Below are 17832 nucleotides of genomic sequence, written 5' to 3' on the forward strand. Positions count from 1 at the left end.
GCCCTCACAGTTTTACTTTTGGTTATTATCCAAAAGGCTTCTTGTTATTTCTTGTTTTATTTTATATGTTATGAGTTACGCGGGATTATGGAGTTATTGATTATTACTGAATCTAACCTGGAGCTATGATGGCATAGATGAGGTTATTTTATAGTATTTGTCTGAGAGAATATTTTTATGAGGGTTATTTTATAGGGTTATTACATAAATATATTCTACAATGATAAGATATTATTCACTTTGAGTTTTAGCCTTCACGATTTTGTTTTTGTTCATTACTTAAAAGACCTTTCAATCATTAAAGTATATTTGTATTATATAAGTTATTATTTCTTATTTTATTTTATCCACGTGAAACTTGTTACGAAAAAATTCTGAAACAGTTCTTTCATAATAGCGTGCCACTATCCTTATCCTTATATCTGTTGACTAAATAAATTTATATATTGACAAGTCTCCATAATATTTCCCAACTTACCACTCCTTCTCTCTATAATCCATCGGAGTTAATATAATGTCAATACTACTGTATAAATGCATAATGGACATTTGAAAATTTTGCTGCCAACAAGTTTGAAACGTTCAACAGTGACACCTAAACAAGGCAGGAGAATTAGCATATGAAATTCAATATTTGTCGGCACAAATAATTGGGGATAACTTTTGCAATTACAACGAAGTTTCCATTGATAAGCAAAATTTAAATTAAAATGTTTTAGAAGTCAACCGTAGAAAGTTGTCTTATACTGTACGTAGTATCGTATATTGGATTAATCGACTATCAATATTATAATTATAATATGATAAAAGAATGTTTTTTATCCAGCCAAATGTCACCCAGTATACTATATTATAATTATAATTTTATTGAGATTGAGTGGCGACAAAATGACACTAGCTTCTTCATTAGACCGATCAGTCGAATCGGTTGAATCGGGAATCGATGATCTAGTTAGTCTGAATCTTGAGTTGAATTGGTTATGCACTTTAACTGTTTTAAATTGAAATGAATTGGTCAATTTTTTGGTTCAACCAGTAAACAGGTTAAATCGGTTCAACCAGAATTTTTTTTAAGGGCCCATAAACCACAAAAGTAAAAATGGGAATTGAATCTTGTCAATAAAAAAGCAAAGAATCTTATTAAACATAACAATGACTACTTATTCTAATGTATTTGTTTGTAATATATGTAATTTAAATAACTTTTATAATATATTATTAATTTTAAATTATATATTTAATAATATAATATTTATGTAGATATTACATATATTATTTTGTGATATCAATTGTAAATAAATTATATATATACATATTATTTATATTTTTAATTTGTATTAATATACAATTTAATGTGTAATTTTTTATGTATTTCTTTATACAAAATAAAAATAAAGATAATTTTAAATAAGATGGAAATTAAAATTTAAAATGGGATATGAATTTATTGAAATTTATAAGTATAAAAATATTTAACATCAATATTTTTTTAAAAAAATTAATCAAAAGTGGGTCATGCAATTTGATTAATGACCTACCGATTTAACCTTTAACCCATTAACTCAATATTCTAACCGATTTGATGACCGGTCCGATTTTTAAAACTATATCTTCAACCTCCAATAGTAGGGGAGGTCACCATCACTTTTGAGGATGTGTCATCTCTTTTACACCAACTCATTGTTGTCATGTGATAATGTAGTTCTCTATGTGATGCATATGCTCGAGACATGTATGAGTAGACACTCGATGAGTGGTTGATAGGCATGTATCATTCGCACATCGAGATTAGTCATTTATGTAATGAGAGCTTATCTCACCTACAATTTGTTGGATGCATGATGTTTGCTCACTCTGTAAGTGAGTTGGATTGAGTCAAATAGATAGATCTTTTATTGATTTAATTTAAATTTAATGTATTAAATTGAGTTGGATTTATGTGTTTTTTTTATAAATAATTTAATTTAATTTAATCATAAATTGATTATATTGATTCTAATTGACTAGGTTAATATAATTAAATTTATTTAATTTGATATAAAAATTTAAATAAATGTAATGTTATTGATCAATAATAATGATATAAAAACAAAATCAAAATAAATTTTTAATTTATTACATTATTACTTGTCCAAAATACTAACACTAATACAAAATCAAAATTAAAATAAATATATTAAAATAAAGTATTATCATGAATAAATGATAGCACTAACTTCTTCTTTTTCTTCTTGTTAAATTTTACTGTTAAAATAAGTTACCTAACACTCAACTCACCATTGATTTTATTATCATGAGACTTTTAAATTTAAAATATTATTTTAGGGTTAAGTTAAAATTTAGAATAAAAACTAATTTTACACTTAAAAATTTTCATTATTCACTCTCATACCTTATATAGAAGTTCCAAAAGTGCTCTATTTTGCTTTCACCCTTAGTGGAGGAAATCAAGAGGGCCTTTTGTTTCTAAAAGTCAACACCTTGAAGCTTAGAGAAGGAGAAAAATGAATGTTGTTTAGAGTAATTAGCACATTTGGGGCTTTGAGAGCCACTTAAAGTGAAACAGTGTCATCAAAATTTGGGAATTTGGAGCTTAAAGAATTGTTGACAAATGCGTGAAACTCAATGTTTATGGAGATAATGATGATGGTGGAGAAAAAGAAACTTTGTTTTGAGTTTGTAACTAGATTTTATTAGAGTTTGGCGAGAGACTCTTTGTTCAACTAACATGTTATTTACTTTTTACCTAGTAGTTATGGGGTACCATCCCCTTTCTACTATTTTATAAATTAAAAAAAATTTAAATATGTTTTTAGTCTCTATAAAATAGATTTTGATTTTGGTCCCTCTAAATTTTTTCTTTGTTTTGCATCCTTCTAAAATTTATAATGGTCCTTGTAAAATAAGTAAATTTTAATTTTAATTCCTATAAAATATTTATTTCTTTAGTTTTCATCCCTCTAAAATTTAAACTAATTATTTCTTGTCCTTAATGATCATTTTAAGATGGATAAATAACATTTATTTTAAAGACTTATAATTTTTTTTAGAGGTGTTAAATATCAATAATGATTGTAGGTAACACTTAAGATTTTTACTTAACCTTTTAATAAATAAAATGATTACATAAAAATAGGGACTAAAAATAATAATTTAATTTTATAAGGATGAAAAACATAGAAAAAAATTTACAATGACTAAAATCAAAACTTGCTAGTTTTATAGGGACCAAAAATATATTTAAGCCATTAAAAAAAGAGAGAAAAGAATGTGTGGTTACATTTTTTGGATGTGAGGGGAGAAGAGAGTATGCTTAAATGTTAAAAATAATTAGTATTTTAATATGTACAATGTACACATATATATATATATATATATATATATATATATATATATATATATATTAGTTAAACATATAAATTATATTTTTACTATGTTTGAATATATAAGTTATCTTTAAAATTGTATAAATAGATATTTTTAAACATGTAAATTATATTTTAGATTTATGATAAATAATTTATATTGTAGCACAAAATTATTTTTATTGACTAATAATTTAATTTAAAATATTAATATTTAATTTATAAATAATTATGATAAATAAAATTTGAATTAAATAAAAATATTAAAAAAATTTCCATAAATTCTATGATCGAAAAAAAACTCTTAAAAATATTAAAATAATATATTATGTAGAATAAAAATATGTATAAATTTAAATTTATAATTGTTTTTCTATACGTACTTTTTATACACACACACACATATATATATATATATACTATCTTTGTTTTCCTATTACCTAAATTCATCCAAAATGGGATGATGGTCCATTATGTAACTAGTGTTTTAAAAATCAGATTGAACTGGTCAGTCGTGCTGATTGAACTGAGAATCGTTGGTCTAGTCGGTCCGAATCTTGAGATGGATCGGTTATGCACTTGACCCATTTTAAATCGAAGCGAACCGGTCAATTTTCTGGTTCGATCAGTGAATCAATGGGTCAAACTGATTCAAACACAATTTTTATTTTTATTTTTTAAGGGACCACAAACCACAAAAATAACAATGGGAATTGAATCTTATTAATGAAAGAGCAAAGAGTCTTATTAAACATAATAATGACTACTTATTCTAATGTATTTGTTTATAATATATACGACTTAAATAATTTTTATAATATACTATTATTTTTAAATTATATATTTAATAATATAATACCTATGTAAATATTATATATATTATTTTATGATATCAGTTACAAGTAAATTATATATGTACATATTATTTATATTTTTAATTTGTATTAATATACAGTTTAACATATATATTTTTTTTATGTATTTCTTGATACAAAATAAAAATAAAAATAATTTTAAATAAGATAAAATTAAAATTTAAATATGATATAAATTTATTAAAATTTATAAATATAAAATTAGATCAATTCAACTTTTGATTTATTAATTTACTATCCTAACTAATTTGATGATGAATCGAATTTTAAAACGATGATATTACACTAAGTTGAAAATTGAAAGAGAAGGACGCTTTACTTTACCTGTGAGTCAAGTGTCAACAAACTGTCTTTCAAGTATCAACTCTAATGAATCTGTGGTATTGGTATGGTATTTACTATTTTGTCCCGCAAATAAGTACGGTGGAGGACACATAGAACCTTCTGGAGACACAATCCAGCAAAATATCTGCATTACCCTCCAATCTCAGCCGTACATCGTCTTCATCTACAGTAATCTTATTAGAAAAATGGAAACATAGTATATTTTGAACCTTAATTAAAAACATATAAAAAGACGGTGGTTCTAGAGAGTTCATTTCATGGGGTGGGGGAAGTGTTTTGCAATTTGCATTCTTTCCTCTTCCCTCGGAATCAAAATGTCTCGCATCACAAATATATTCCTGCAACATGTTTTACAATATTAAGCAATAAGTGAATAAATAAATATTGTCATTAGGTGAGTGAAGAAAGGTGAATAAATGGCGAAGGGAGGAGAGGAAGACTGTGATGAGTTGTATGCAGTTCTGGGTTTAGAGAAGGAGTGTTCCCAATCTGAGCTCAAGAATGCCTATAAGAAGCTTGCACTGGTTAGAATGAATTGAACATTTTAATTTTGTCTTTATTTTTTTGGTTTGGCTGAACCGCACTTTGACTTGTGTTATGTAATGTAACAAGCAACCAATTTTGTTTGATGTGATGGGATAGAAATGGCACCCAGATCGTTGTTCAGCGTCCACCGTCGAAGAAGCCAACAAGAAATTCCAGGCAATCCAGCACGCCTATTCTGGTAATTAGTAATTACTCCCTCCACACGTTCCATTCCATTATTATTATGAATTTTACTCTGTTTTTGTGTGTTCCCAGTCTTGTCAGACGCCAACAAAAGGTTCTTGTACGATGTAGGAGTCTATGATAGCGATGACGACCAAAACGTATGTGTTTTCCCTTTCCTTCTTCTAGCCACTGCACAAACACAAAATATAATTAATTCAATGTACGATACCGAAAGTCCTTCTATAACCATTCTCTTTGCTATCTCTCTCTTTTCTTTAAAAACTAAAAATGGATTTATTAGTGGTGTGGTGCCCTCTCGTCGGCAGTCTTCCTGGAATAACAGGTATCATGTGTGAGACCAATTACAATCCATTTTTTTTTCACATTCACATACAAATGCTTGGTTCACAAACTTGGTTACGTGCCACAAGTGTTGTGATCTACACCCAAGCGATGGATTAAGGCCATATTAGAATTTCCTACAAGGGATATGACAGAATCAAAATTTGGTGGAGGTTTAGTTAAATGTTACTTCCATCAAACTCAGGATTGTATTTGTTTGTGATTAGCTAATGATAGTTATGGTATGTTTGTCTGTGCAGGGCATGGGTGACTTCTTGAACGAAATGGCTACAATGATGAGCCAAACACAACCCAATGTAAGCTACTAAGCAGAGCCCCGTTTAATTCATTGCAATCTTTGTCAACATTGCTGGGCGGCAAACTGTTCCACATTTTTAATTCCTTGTTCTTTTTACTATTATTATTATATAGATAAAGCTAAACTGTGGCCTTTGACAAATACTATGTTGTTGTCGTAGCTTTTTCTGTTGTTTGATGAATGATTTATTTTTTATTTTGGTGGTGGATGATTTTGCTTGGATACACTAAGAGCATCTGCGGTAAGCAACTCCCTCTGCCAAATCAACTCTTTTTCACTTTATGAGTTGCTTAAATTTTAGCACTGGAGCTTTTACAAGTAACTTTACTAAAATTTAAGTAATCCATAAAGTAGAAAAAAGTTGATGTGACATGATGTGGCACATGGGATTGCTTATAAGCAACCCTCACTGCAGATGCTCTAAGATGCACAACGGACTGTCACGGTGGGCTTTTCTATTTTTGGGCCCAAGCTTGGTAGGTGTTTTTAATTGACTAAAAATGCGAAAAGAATTTGGGAAGGCTATGGGTGAAGTTTCAAGCGTTATTAGTTAAAAGGAAAAGATTAAAAAAAATGGATGGAAGGAATTGAATTATTGAAGGGAGATAGAAAAGGTAGCATAAGAATAAAATAAAGAAGTACTTGCATAGCAAACTGAAAGGCCCTCGTTAATTAATTCATGAGTGGTGGGCCTGAATGACTAAATGATATTATGGCCCACCCACAAGGAATAGCGAGCCGACTGAGTTGGGTGGGAATTGAAAGTTGAAGGTAAAATCTTCCACTTTTACCACCGAATTTTGAGGGAAGTGAAGTCTGTACACATACTCATACGAGGCAACCCTTGGGTGTTGACTGTTGACTGTTGACTGTTGATTAGAAGATCGTGGTGTGTAGTCTAAAGCAACATGCATCCACCAATGATGGTTACTGGTTCCTTCAAATGCATCTATTATTTGTTACTTCCAAATTGGTCAATTCACTTTTTTTTGTTGTTGGTAATTTTAGTAAATAACTGCTCATTTACATTGGGCCTGTGAGATGGCAGGGAAACGGGGAGGAAAGTTTTGAGGAGTTGCAACAACTCTTTGAAGAAATGTTTCATGCGGGAAGCACCTCTCACACTGCACCTGCTTCTTCTACGTACGTCCCTTATGGTGAAAGTTCTAATTCAAATAAACTTAATTCCACTGAGATGAATTTTGGGAAGACAGAGGAAGAGGATACACCTGGATTCGATACCAGCTACCTGAACTTCTGTTCAGGGGTTAGTATATACAACATTTTTCATTTCATATATAGATACTATTCTACGAAATGGCATACATATTACATAAATCAAAGTTGAAGCCTCTAACTCCCTAGATGATGAATTACGTGCAAGTTTCATCTGTTGTGTCTGGGCCAATAGTGGATAAATGGTGAAATCAATTGGAAAACCACAAGTTAGATTAGCCGTGTAAGTGTGTTGTGTATTTTAAAGCACAGCTGATAATTAGGCAGTGTATGAAGATTTGCTGGTTCTGTTTCTGAACTACCTAGCTTTGCAATTTGTGGTTTGATAGTCAATAGATTAATCAGTTGAATCTCATTATATATGTTGTCCATGTCCCTCGAGGTTGTCATGTAATTTACTGTTATAAACGGGGATACAAAGGAAGGAAGCATGTGTTGTGAGGTATGTGTCCTTACATGGTTGGTAATGAAGTGTTTTCAGTATTTGACATTGCATAAGCAGAAGAAGCAGAAGAGGCTTTGTTTGTTATGAAACAACTCCAGCATAGTAGTGATGTTAATTATGTATTTTATTGTTCATGATGCGAAGGCAGGTGGAGCAGCTCAAAGAGCAGGAGAAGGGAAAGGGAATAGGGGGAGGAATTCCAGGAGAAGGAGGTAGCATCTGATTGTCAGTTGTGCATTAACCTTGGTATTGATATATATCATCGGAGAAATCCATAATCTCATAGTTAGTTCATGTCACAAAATTCTCAATGCTGACAGTGCCACCTCCGGCCATGACAAATTCCTTCTATTCTACCTATTATTCTTAGTTAAGGATGTTAATATTTCTTTTTCAAACAATTTCAGCTAAAAATGCAATATTGCCCGTTTATTAGTTATTTTGAAATTGTGATGAAGGATGATTAGAATAACAAAAACAAAAATTAATATGATAAAGAGACCAGTTCGCAATTTCTTCATGGACGAATACATTATGATTGGAAAGTAAAGCGGAACTATCATGGTTGTATGATGATGCTTTGCCCTTTCTAGTCTGATGCTTTTTGACCCAAGAAAGTGGGTTGGGAAGGGGACCACCGGTTGTTCCTTATCCCATATTTGATCGGGAGAAAATTCAGTTGAGTAATTTACACCGACTTGTATAATATTAAATTTTGTTTCTTAATAATGTAAATTTTTTAATTATATAATTTCTTGTATGAGTTGTATAAATAACTTTTTACAGAGAAAGTTAATGAGAAAATGAATTAAAGAGAAAAAAAATAGAAAAGATGAGCTGATTAGAAAGTTTAAAATAAAAAGAAAAGTGAAAATAAGTTATTGATGAATAGAATAAGTAAATAAGAAGAAGAATATATTAATGATTAAAAATATCTTAATATTTTAATATAACTATTTATTATGATATATGTTTTTAAATTTTTTTAATATATTAAATGAATAAAAGTTTTCTTTTTCAGTTTTGGAGAGAAAATTTATGTGAAATTTTAGTCTTTTAATTGTTAAAAGATTTAATTTAATCATATATTACATTTTCTTTTTTATTTTTCTTGTGTAAATTAATATGTTTATTTAAAAAATTCTACTTTATTCATATGGAAACAAATAAGGGCCATGTTTCAATGTACTTAAATTTTATCTATTAAATAGACTTAAATATATTTTTATTTATAAGCTATGAAGTAATTTTATTTTTAATTTTCTATATTTAAAAACGATATACAGTTGTAATTTGAAAAAATCTTATTTTAATTTGTCTACTCAAATACTATTAATGAATTTCTCAAGTATACTTGTTTATTATTAAGTTTATTACTAAATATTTATCTATTATTGATTTTATTATAAAAACATTAAATTAAATTTAATTATTAGTGATCTTTAAAAATTGAATATTCTTTGAAAGTACATAAATTAAAAAATAAATTTATCTTGAATTTAAAGAATTAAAAGTGAATTTAAGTCTTAAATATATTATTATATATTTTAATTTTAATCTCAAATAACTTTTATATTTTAAATATAATACTATTTTTACAATAATTTCGAAATATTGTTGAATACTAAATGTTAATAATTTAGTTAATAACTCTTCTGCAATACCCATCCCACCTTGGTATTATAATATATATTTTTTAAATTGTTATTGTTTTCATATACATGTTATTGATAATTCCTAGTTTTATATACGATGGGGTACCACAGTGCGAGAGGACCGGGACACTAACATTAACATGCGTGGTAAATATCATATAAATATGTTATGAGTTTCTAGGACTAGGGGGAATGGACCGGGACACTCAGAATGGGGCACCATAAGGGACTCTTTCCTTTTTTAGGACGCAGGCACATGGAACTTCATTTCTCGGGGTTTTAGAACTTCTATGTTTCTTTTAATAAAATTGACTTGGTTTATTATTTTGCAACAGGTGTCCAAATACTAAGATGGTACATAGGATCTTTTTTTTCAGTAAAAAATAATATAAGATTATTGATGTTAATATTCGTGCAATTTAAACAAGAAAGAAATACAAATATTTATTTTTGTTTTCATATTTTTTTTGTTGTAATGTATATCTTTAATATTTCTTTTATTCCGTTTATTTTAATCTTTTTTTTGTAAAGGTTATTTTAAACCATTTTGATAGTGTTTATTTTTAAATATTAGAAAATTGTAAAAGAATTTTTTAATGTTTGATAAATTATTCAATTTTAAAGGTTTTGAAAAAACATAATTCTAATTATTTATTTTTTAAACAAACTATTCAATTTCTAAAAAACACATTTAGAATAAGACCAAAATGTATTGAGAAGGAAAGGATCCTAATTATAATAGTCACAAAAGACTAATTTTTCCATAATGTAAAAATATTATTGAAATGAGATTAGTCTCTTGTTATCTCCTTGATAAATGTACCAAATTGTACAATTAATTTAATAATAAATATGAGTATTGTCTTCCAATAGATTTAGTAATACATGACAAAAATTACTAATTATGTTAAATTAAACTGTATATTAAGAATAAAAATATCGATTGAGTGCAGAATAATAAGTGTTTAAGTAAATATGTGTTATAAGAATTTTGTTTTGGTATTTTTATGAATACTTGGTATGTAAAAATTGATTTTAACATTATAATGAAATATGTTAGGGTTTAACTTCACCAAACCGTATTCTTGTGCTTACAAACAAACTTTAATATAGTTATAACTCAAAAATTATCATTCAACTTACAAATATACTCAAACGTTAATCTTTTACAAGTTGAAGTCTAAACTACTTGATTAAGTTATCAATTCCTTGCATAACCATGAGAATATGTATGTTTACATCAAACTCTAAAAAGAGAGTTTAGCTACACATAAACATGAAACATACTACAAATGATGAAGAAAGGAGGAAGCTTGATCTTAAAGCCATGAGAGCTCTTCAACTGTCACACACTCTAAGAAATATTTTCAATCATATGTCTCGTGATTCCCCCACTTTAGGTCATAAAGCCTTTTGTCTCTTCTCAATAATAATATGTCAGTACTTCTGGCACTAAACGTCAATTTTCACAGTTAGCGTGAGATAAAGATCAATAAAATACGACTCCTCGTACTATAACGCTAAAGCGTGAATTTCACGCTTAGCTTGGGAGCTCAATTTTGCCTTTGAAAGACTGACGCTAAGCGTGAGTTTTCACACTAAACGGAAACTTTAAATTGCTTCCATAACTTTCTAGCAAGCCGAGGCTTAGCCTGAGTTTTCAAGATAAGCACGGTACATTTATCTTTCATCTGAGACATAAGATATAAAATTTTAACAAAATATCTTAATAAATAATTGAAGTTTGTTCAAATAAAATTAAACATGAAAGAACAATGTACATATCCAAACTCGTGTTGATACATAAATGGCTCAGACATAAGAAAGAGGATTAAGATACTTAAGTGAGCACTCTAAAAGGATAACATGTCATGCAAAAACTAAATAAAAAACTAAAAGAGAATGACCTATATGAAAGAATGTGACATTGAGGGAGATGTATTGGATTGAGATTTTGAAAGACAATTTTAACATAAAAAAGTCTTGTAAATTTTAAAAGACTTTATAACAATATCATGACTTTTAAGATTTTTTTAAAAGACTTTTAAAACTTGAATTTTAATCAAAACTCTATAATTTAGATTTTAATGATTTTTTTTTCTCGATTTCATGTGAAAACATGTGAATTTGTAATACTACTGGATTTGATAAAAAAAATAACATAAATAATAAATAAAAGTAAAATTAATACAATTTTTTATCTTTTGACAAATAATTGACGGTAATATTTTCCTAACTAACATTCACTCACATATCTAAAACTTTATTAACCCTCCATTCATTGACCTATTCTCTTTTATGCACTTGAGTTGAACAATATGTTCAAAGTCATGATCTTCATTAACTTATAACATTAAAGATGAAGACTCATCCACTAATTTAATTGGAGATTCATTAAAATGATATTCTTTGCAAAGAAAGATAGGTAGTGCAACACGCTAATGTAAGTTCAATTTGGGTCTAAAATAGAAATAAAAGTCCTGACTTAAAAATTGTGAAATATGATTTAAAAATACTAAATATTCTCCTAATCATACTTTTTAAGGGTGTATGATATAAATTAAAAATTTTATTTTTATTTTAAAGATCATTACCATGACCTACTAAGTCTTTTTAATATATATATATATATATATATATATATATATATATAAATAGTTATTATTAATAAAATTTTATAATGTAAATGATTACTAATAATCATTAGATTTTTGTTTCAATATTATTACTAATTACTATTTTTTTTTCAATTACTATTTGCCCTTATTATGCATTCTGTCTATAACAAAACGTACATTATCAAAAGATGCTTAGTCCACGATTATAAGATTTATATCATCTGAAAATGTATATTATCAGAATTTTTTTTTAAGATATGAAAGATTACAAAGATGGTCGCAATGAAGATTGAACTTAGGTCTTCATGCTTATAACGATTATACTATTAAATTATTTTATTAATTATTTGTTTTTCTAGTTATAATGTACATTAAATCTTTTATTAATCAGTTAAAATATTAATTATTTGTTTTTATAATGAATATAATAGTTTTCTATCATTAAAATTAATTAATATGGTAATTTGTTTTATTTTTTACGTAAATTTTAAAGGAAATATTTTTAAAATAATATTTTGTATATATGGAAAATTACTGATAAATAATTGAAAAAATTATTATTTACTAAGTTTTCATTTTTTAAAAATTATTTATCCTTTAGTCTTAAATATTCATTATTAGTAATCTCTAGCTTTAAACAAAAAGCCATTATTTTTTTTGATATTTTTTTATACTTATATATATATTGATTTTTTTTTCTTTTCATTTTGATATTTTTTATGCATTTGTTTTTTTTTTAATTTATATTTAGTACCATTTTATTTTTTTAATATATTCATTTTTTTTCTTTTATTTTGATATTTATTTTATACATTTAGTTTATATTTAGTAGTAGTTTATTTTTTATATATATTATTTTTTTTATATTATTTTTTTTATATTTTTTTTATATTTGTTTTTTAATTTATATTTAGTAGAAGTTTATTTTATACTATTACAAAAATATAATTTTGATACTTTTTATACTCATTTATTTTGATATATAATGATTTTTTTCTTTTTATTTTGATATATTTTTATACATTTGTTTTTTTAATTTATATTTAGTAGCAGTTTATTATATATATATATATATATTTTTTTTTTCTTTTTTTTTGATATTTATTTTATATATTTAATTTATATTTAGTAACAGTTTATTTATATATATATTGATTATTTTTCTTTCATTTTGATATTCATTATATACATTTGTTTTTTTTAATTTATATTTAGTAGAAGCTTATTTTATACTATTGCAAAAAATGTAATAATTATTAGAAATTATTAAAATATTTTAATCCAATTATTATCATTTATTTTCATATATTATTTTTTATACATTTATTTTTTAAAAAAATTTATATTTAGTAGCAGTTTATTTATTAATTTTTTCTTTTAATTTTGATATATTTTTTATATCATATATTTTATATTATTTTATTTTATTTTTATAAAAAACATTTTGAGAAAATTTTAAAGGGAAAGGAATTGAGACTTTTGAAGGGAAGAAAGTTTTTGTAGAATTTCTTCCTTTTATATTATAAATTAATAATAAATAATTACATGCATATATCACAAACTATAGTATCTTGAATCTTACTTTCTTATGTAACAAGTTATTTGCTTACTTTATGGAGATTTTAAATTTAGTTAAAAGAAAAATATTATTATTAATAGTAATAAATAGTTTATTATATTTAACAGAAATAAAAATTAAAGATATGAGACTTTAAAATTGAAAATAAATTATTAAAATCAACACAATGTTTTGCTGATATGATTGTTAAAATTTAAAATTTTAGTTAATGTTGATTAAGATTACAACAATCGTAAAATTAAATTCGTCTAAAAAAAAGAAAGATATCTTTAACTTAATACAGTGTACCAAAATTTTTATATTTAAATTAAATTAAAATTAATAAATAATATTGGAAAGGAATACAAATATAAACAAAATGAAATATTTTAGATAAATCTTATGACTTAGTAAAAACAAATATAAGTCTTAAAAGGACTCGTTAAGAAAGAATCAAATTCATATAAAAATACTCATTATGAGGGACAAAAACCTCACTTTAGGGTCTATTTGGTTGAGAAGAAAGAGAGAATACATCTTATTCAATTGTTTATTAATTAATCAAAGAGAAATTCAACAACTAAAAGAAAGATCGAATCTTTGTCAAGATTGTGAGATCCCTATCCCTTTTCTTTCCCAAGCTCTCTTCACTCTTAACTCTCACTCACTCCCAAATCTTCTCTTGGCTGACTTTTTTTCTTTGGTGTGGATTCAAGGTGTTGATTCTTAGTGTTGAGAGCTAGCTGAGGCGCAAGTTTCCTTCTTCTTCGTGGAGCTTTTTCTTCTTTTCCGTTTCTTCTTTTCGGAGCTCGGATTTCTTCAACGAGGTAAGGGAAGCTAGAGTCTCGCTGTGTTTGGCCGTGAATGAGTTCAGAAACTCATTGGTTGTTTGATGATTAATGGCTTTTGAGCTGAGATTGTTGAAAAATGGGGTTTTGGGGTTTTTAGAGTTTTGAAGAAATTTTGGGATTTTTGATGATTTGTGTTTGCATGTTGAAAATGAGGCGTTTTTGTTGATGTTTGATGAAAATGTGGTACTTTGAACCGTTTGCATGTGGATTTTCTGTTAAGGTTTACGGGTTTTGGGCAATTTTTCGAACTTGGGAAAGTTGCTGCTGAGCTTCGCGCTGGGCGCTGTTCTTCGCGCCGGGCGCGTGACCACCAGGAGGCTCTGTTTAGGTAAGCCCACCGGGCGCAAAGGTGTGTGCGCCGGGCGAGCTTGAGAATGGGAGCCTCTGGTTGGCCCACGCCGAGCGGGACTTGAGCTGCGCCGGGCGCGATATCAATGGTGACCTGTTTTGGGTGTCCTGGTGCCGCGCTAGGCGCGCGTTTGGACTCGCTGGGCGCGGAGGCTCCTTGGGAGTCTCTGCCAAGAGGGCGCTGGGCGCAATTCAAATTGCGCCGGGCACGAGGCCTTAGTAGGTCTCTGCCTTCCCCATGCTGAGCGCGGGTTAGGCCATGCTGGGCGCGTGAAGTTTCCTGGAGTCTCTGCCTGGGCCGGCGCTGGGCGCAATCTGAATTGCGCTAGGCGCGTGAGAACCTTGAGTTCTCTGGTTGGGTCACGTCGGGCGCAAGTACTCTTGCTGATGGAACTAGGTTGAAGAGGATTGAAGTTCTTCAACAATTCCATGCTTAGGACCATGAACTCTTGAGGTGACCTTAGAAGAAGCTTTGAAACTCCACGAAGAAGTCTTCCATGGAGGAGAAGCCTTCAAGGTGATTCGGTTACTCCTAGCTTTGTGTAGAAGCTTGAGGAACCAAGGTTAAGGTTGAAAACCTTTGGTGATAAACCTAAGAGAGAAATTTCCTACAGTTTTGGAGACTCTTGAGTGAGAGAGAAAATATGATTTCTATTCTCAAAATGTTCAAAAGTGAGTACATGAGAGGTAATTACAAATATATAGGGAGAGGTAGCTTCTAGGAGAAACTAACCTTAACCATGGTTCACTAGGAACCATGGTAAGGTAAGCTTAACTTCCCATGGTTTAGCAAGCTTGTAGGAGAAGCTAACCTTGACCATGGTTCACTTAAGAACCATGGTAAGGTAAGCTTAACCTACTAAGGTTTAGAAGCTTGCAAGGCAAGCTTCAAAAACCTAGAGGTGTAGCTTAGAAATTCGGCCAAGGAGGAAGAAGATGAGCTAGGCAGCCTTGGTTCCAAATTGCTCCATGATTTAATTTGAAAATTCTTGATTTGGTTTAGTTAGGTTCATCATATGATGATGAGACCTAGCTAAATAAAATCTATGAAAAATTAGGAGCAAAATGAGTCTAATATGCAAAATTTTGCCTAGGCCCAACTCAGGCCCAATTTCTAAACACACTCCCTAGCTTTGCTAAATGCCACCCCTTTTTCCCTACTGAAAAAATACAAAATGATTGTATCAATTAGAGAGGTTAAATGGAGTTAAACTCTCCAAGTAACCTACCTTAAAATCAATATGCAAACACTAGAAAAAGTAAGTAAAGTGTCTCACAAATACAAAGGCAAAAATAACCTATACAAGAGACTATGTATAAACTGTACAATATAAACAAGTAGAACTAAGCCTTCTCTTCATGATAGAGCATTCCAAGTGAAGAATACCTTGGGTTTGACAAGTCCACTAGTCTTCACAAGGTCCAACTCTTCTTGGATTCTTCTAGCCATAGCTCTAGTGACTGGGCCCTTGGCCCATGGTCTATCACTTGCGCTGGGCGCGATGGCCCCTGGTGCTCTCTGGTTGAGCCGCGCTGGGCGCGACCACGAGTGCGCCGGGCGCGTATGATGATGTTGAATCACATGCTGATGGTTGTTAAATTTTGCTGAAATTGTTGATTAATGTTATTATATGTTGAACTTAGCTGTATTAAACGTATATTGCTGTGTTGTATGCTGAATTGTTGTGATGTGCTGTAAGTTGTCTGGCTGAGTTGTGTTAGCTGAGTTGTATGCTGTGTGTGTGGCCACTATGGTGGTGCTGTACTAGCCGCTATGTCAGTGTTATTATTGCCGCTTTGCGGTGTGATAAGTGTCTAATTAGTTTGATTTAATACTCGCTTGGGACACTTATCTAGCACATTTTGTGTACATATTGATATTATTTTGATCTATATATGCTGAGAATCAAAGATGTGCTTTTGATTAATGTTAGTACAGGGAATAGGAAGCCTTTGATCCAATTTGGTGTTTATTTTGTAGGTTTTGAAACCTGGAGAAGAATGGCTCAGCCATTCTGAAGCGTTCAGCAGATTCAAGTTAGAGAACTTTCCAAACTGAAGGCGCTCAGCCATTCTGAAGCTCCCAGCGGATTGGCCCCTAGAGGAGAAGGAATGCTCTCTGCCTCCAATTCGCTCAGCCATTCCCATCCGCTCAGCGGATTTCATCCAGGAACAAGGGGTGCTCTCTGCCTCTAAAGCGCTCAGCGGATCTAAGGCGCTCAGCCATTGAGGTTTCTTCATGGTGAAGAACTCCCAATCCGCTCAGCCGTTTCAAGGCGCTGAGCGGATTCATCTCTCTCTTAGTTACTCTGTTTTCATATATAAGAAAAGAAAGAGAGAGAAAAGGGGATTAAGCCGTACGAAAGGAGAGAAAACAGAGAGAGGAGAAAAATAGAGTACTCTGGAGCTTGTGGGAACGCGAATCTTCAAAGGATCTTCTTCTTCTACCTCTCAACTTGTAATTTGGTGATTTCTTGTAATATGGAGAGCTAATCTCTAGGGTTGGGATAGATGTAATCATCAAACTCCTATGTATTCTCTTTGATTCATATATATATATATATCATCCATTACTTTATGTTAGTGATTCTGTCCTTTTCTTAATGCTTTGATAAACTGATCACTTATCTCTGATTTTGGGTTTGGGATTTGGTTGGAAGACGTTTTCTGAACCCAGACTTGGAACGAATCACCTATTAGTTTTGAGAGCCAGGAATGGTCTTGAAATTAATAGTTGTATCAAGTTCTGATTCTTAATGCGGGATGTTTAACTGAATGAAGTGAGGAATCATTCATTGAGTTAAATATCTTAGAATTTCTTATGCCAAGGAATTGGGTTTGAATGAATTTAGTGAACTCAATGACAATGAGTAATGGAATCTTTAGAAAGAATCAATAGGAATACATAGGAGGGAGGTTGATGAAATCAAATCCCGACTGTTTCTTATATCTGTTTTTCTTTAAATCAAATTACTCTGTGGTTTCTTGAAGTTGGAAAATCATCTATATCAAATTTGAATATGTGTAACTATTCCAGTTTTAAATTTATAAGCATCAATTAATATAATAGAAATCTAAGTTATCTCACAAGTCCCTGAGGTTCGACAACCTTTTATTCATACTACAGAGACTTGGGTGCGCTTGCCTATTTAAAATCCTAACAC

The 17832-nt window shown here is 29.5% G+C and overlaps 1 protein-coding gene across 5 annotated transcripts; it reads left to right on the top strand.

Moving 5' to 3' along the window:
- Nucleotides 1-4801: 4801 nt before the first annotated feature.
- Nucleotides 4802-8077, top strand: LOC109797169 (uncharacterized). 5 transcript variants are annotated; one of them, XM_083066491.1, is made up of 7 exons: nucleotides 4807-5109; nucleotides 5228-5309; nucleotides 5387-5454; nucleotides 5899-5955; nucleotides 7006-7224; nucleotides 7576-7635; nucleotides 7787-8077. In XM_083066491.1, the coding sequence occupies exons 1-6, from the start codon at nucleotides 5002-5004 to the stop codon at nucleotides 7585-7587; spliced, it is 546 nt and encodes a 181-aa protein (XP_082922617.1). In that variant the 5' UTR covers nucleotides 4807-5001; the 3' UTR covers nucleotides 7588-7635; nucleotides 7787-8077. The 5 variants fall into 5 exon arrangements, with proteins under 5 accessions (XP_082922616.1, XP_082922615.1, XP_082922617.1 ...); XM_020357113.3 differs by having other exon boundaries at nucleotides 4808-5109; nucleotides 7783-8077; XM_083066490.1 differs by lacking the exon at nucleotides 7576-7635 and having other exon boundaries at nucleotides 4802-5109; nucleotides 5426-5454.
- The last annotated feature ends 9755 nt before the right edge of the window (nucleotides 8078-17832 follow it).

The sequence above is a fragment of the Cajanus cajan genome, chromosome 11, assembly GCF_000230855.2.
Source record: "Cajanus cajan strain Asha chromosome 11, NIPB_CcT2T_4, whole genome shotgun sequence".
NCBI classification, from domain to species: domain Eukaryota; kingdom Viridiplantae; phylum Streptophyta; class Magnoliopsida; order Fabales; family Fabaceae; genus Cajanus; species Cajanus cajan.

Excerpts from the sequence above, each read along its gene's own strand:
- LOC109797169 (XM_083066489.1), top strand. The coding sequence starts at position 5,002 with ATGGCGAAGGGAGGAGAGGAAGACTGTGATGAGTTGTATGCAGTTCTG. Across the intron at positions 5,310-5,386 it reads AATCCAGCACGCCTATTCTG|TCTTGTCAGACGCCAACAAA; the intron begins GTAATTAGTAAT and ends GTGTGTTCCCAG. Across the intron at positions 5,956-7,005 it reads TGAGCCAAACACAACCCAAT|GGAAACGGGGAGGAAAGTTT; the intron begins GTAAGCTACTAA and ends GTGAGATGGCAG.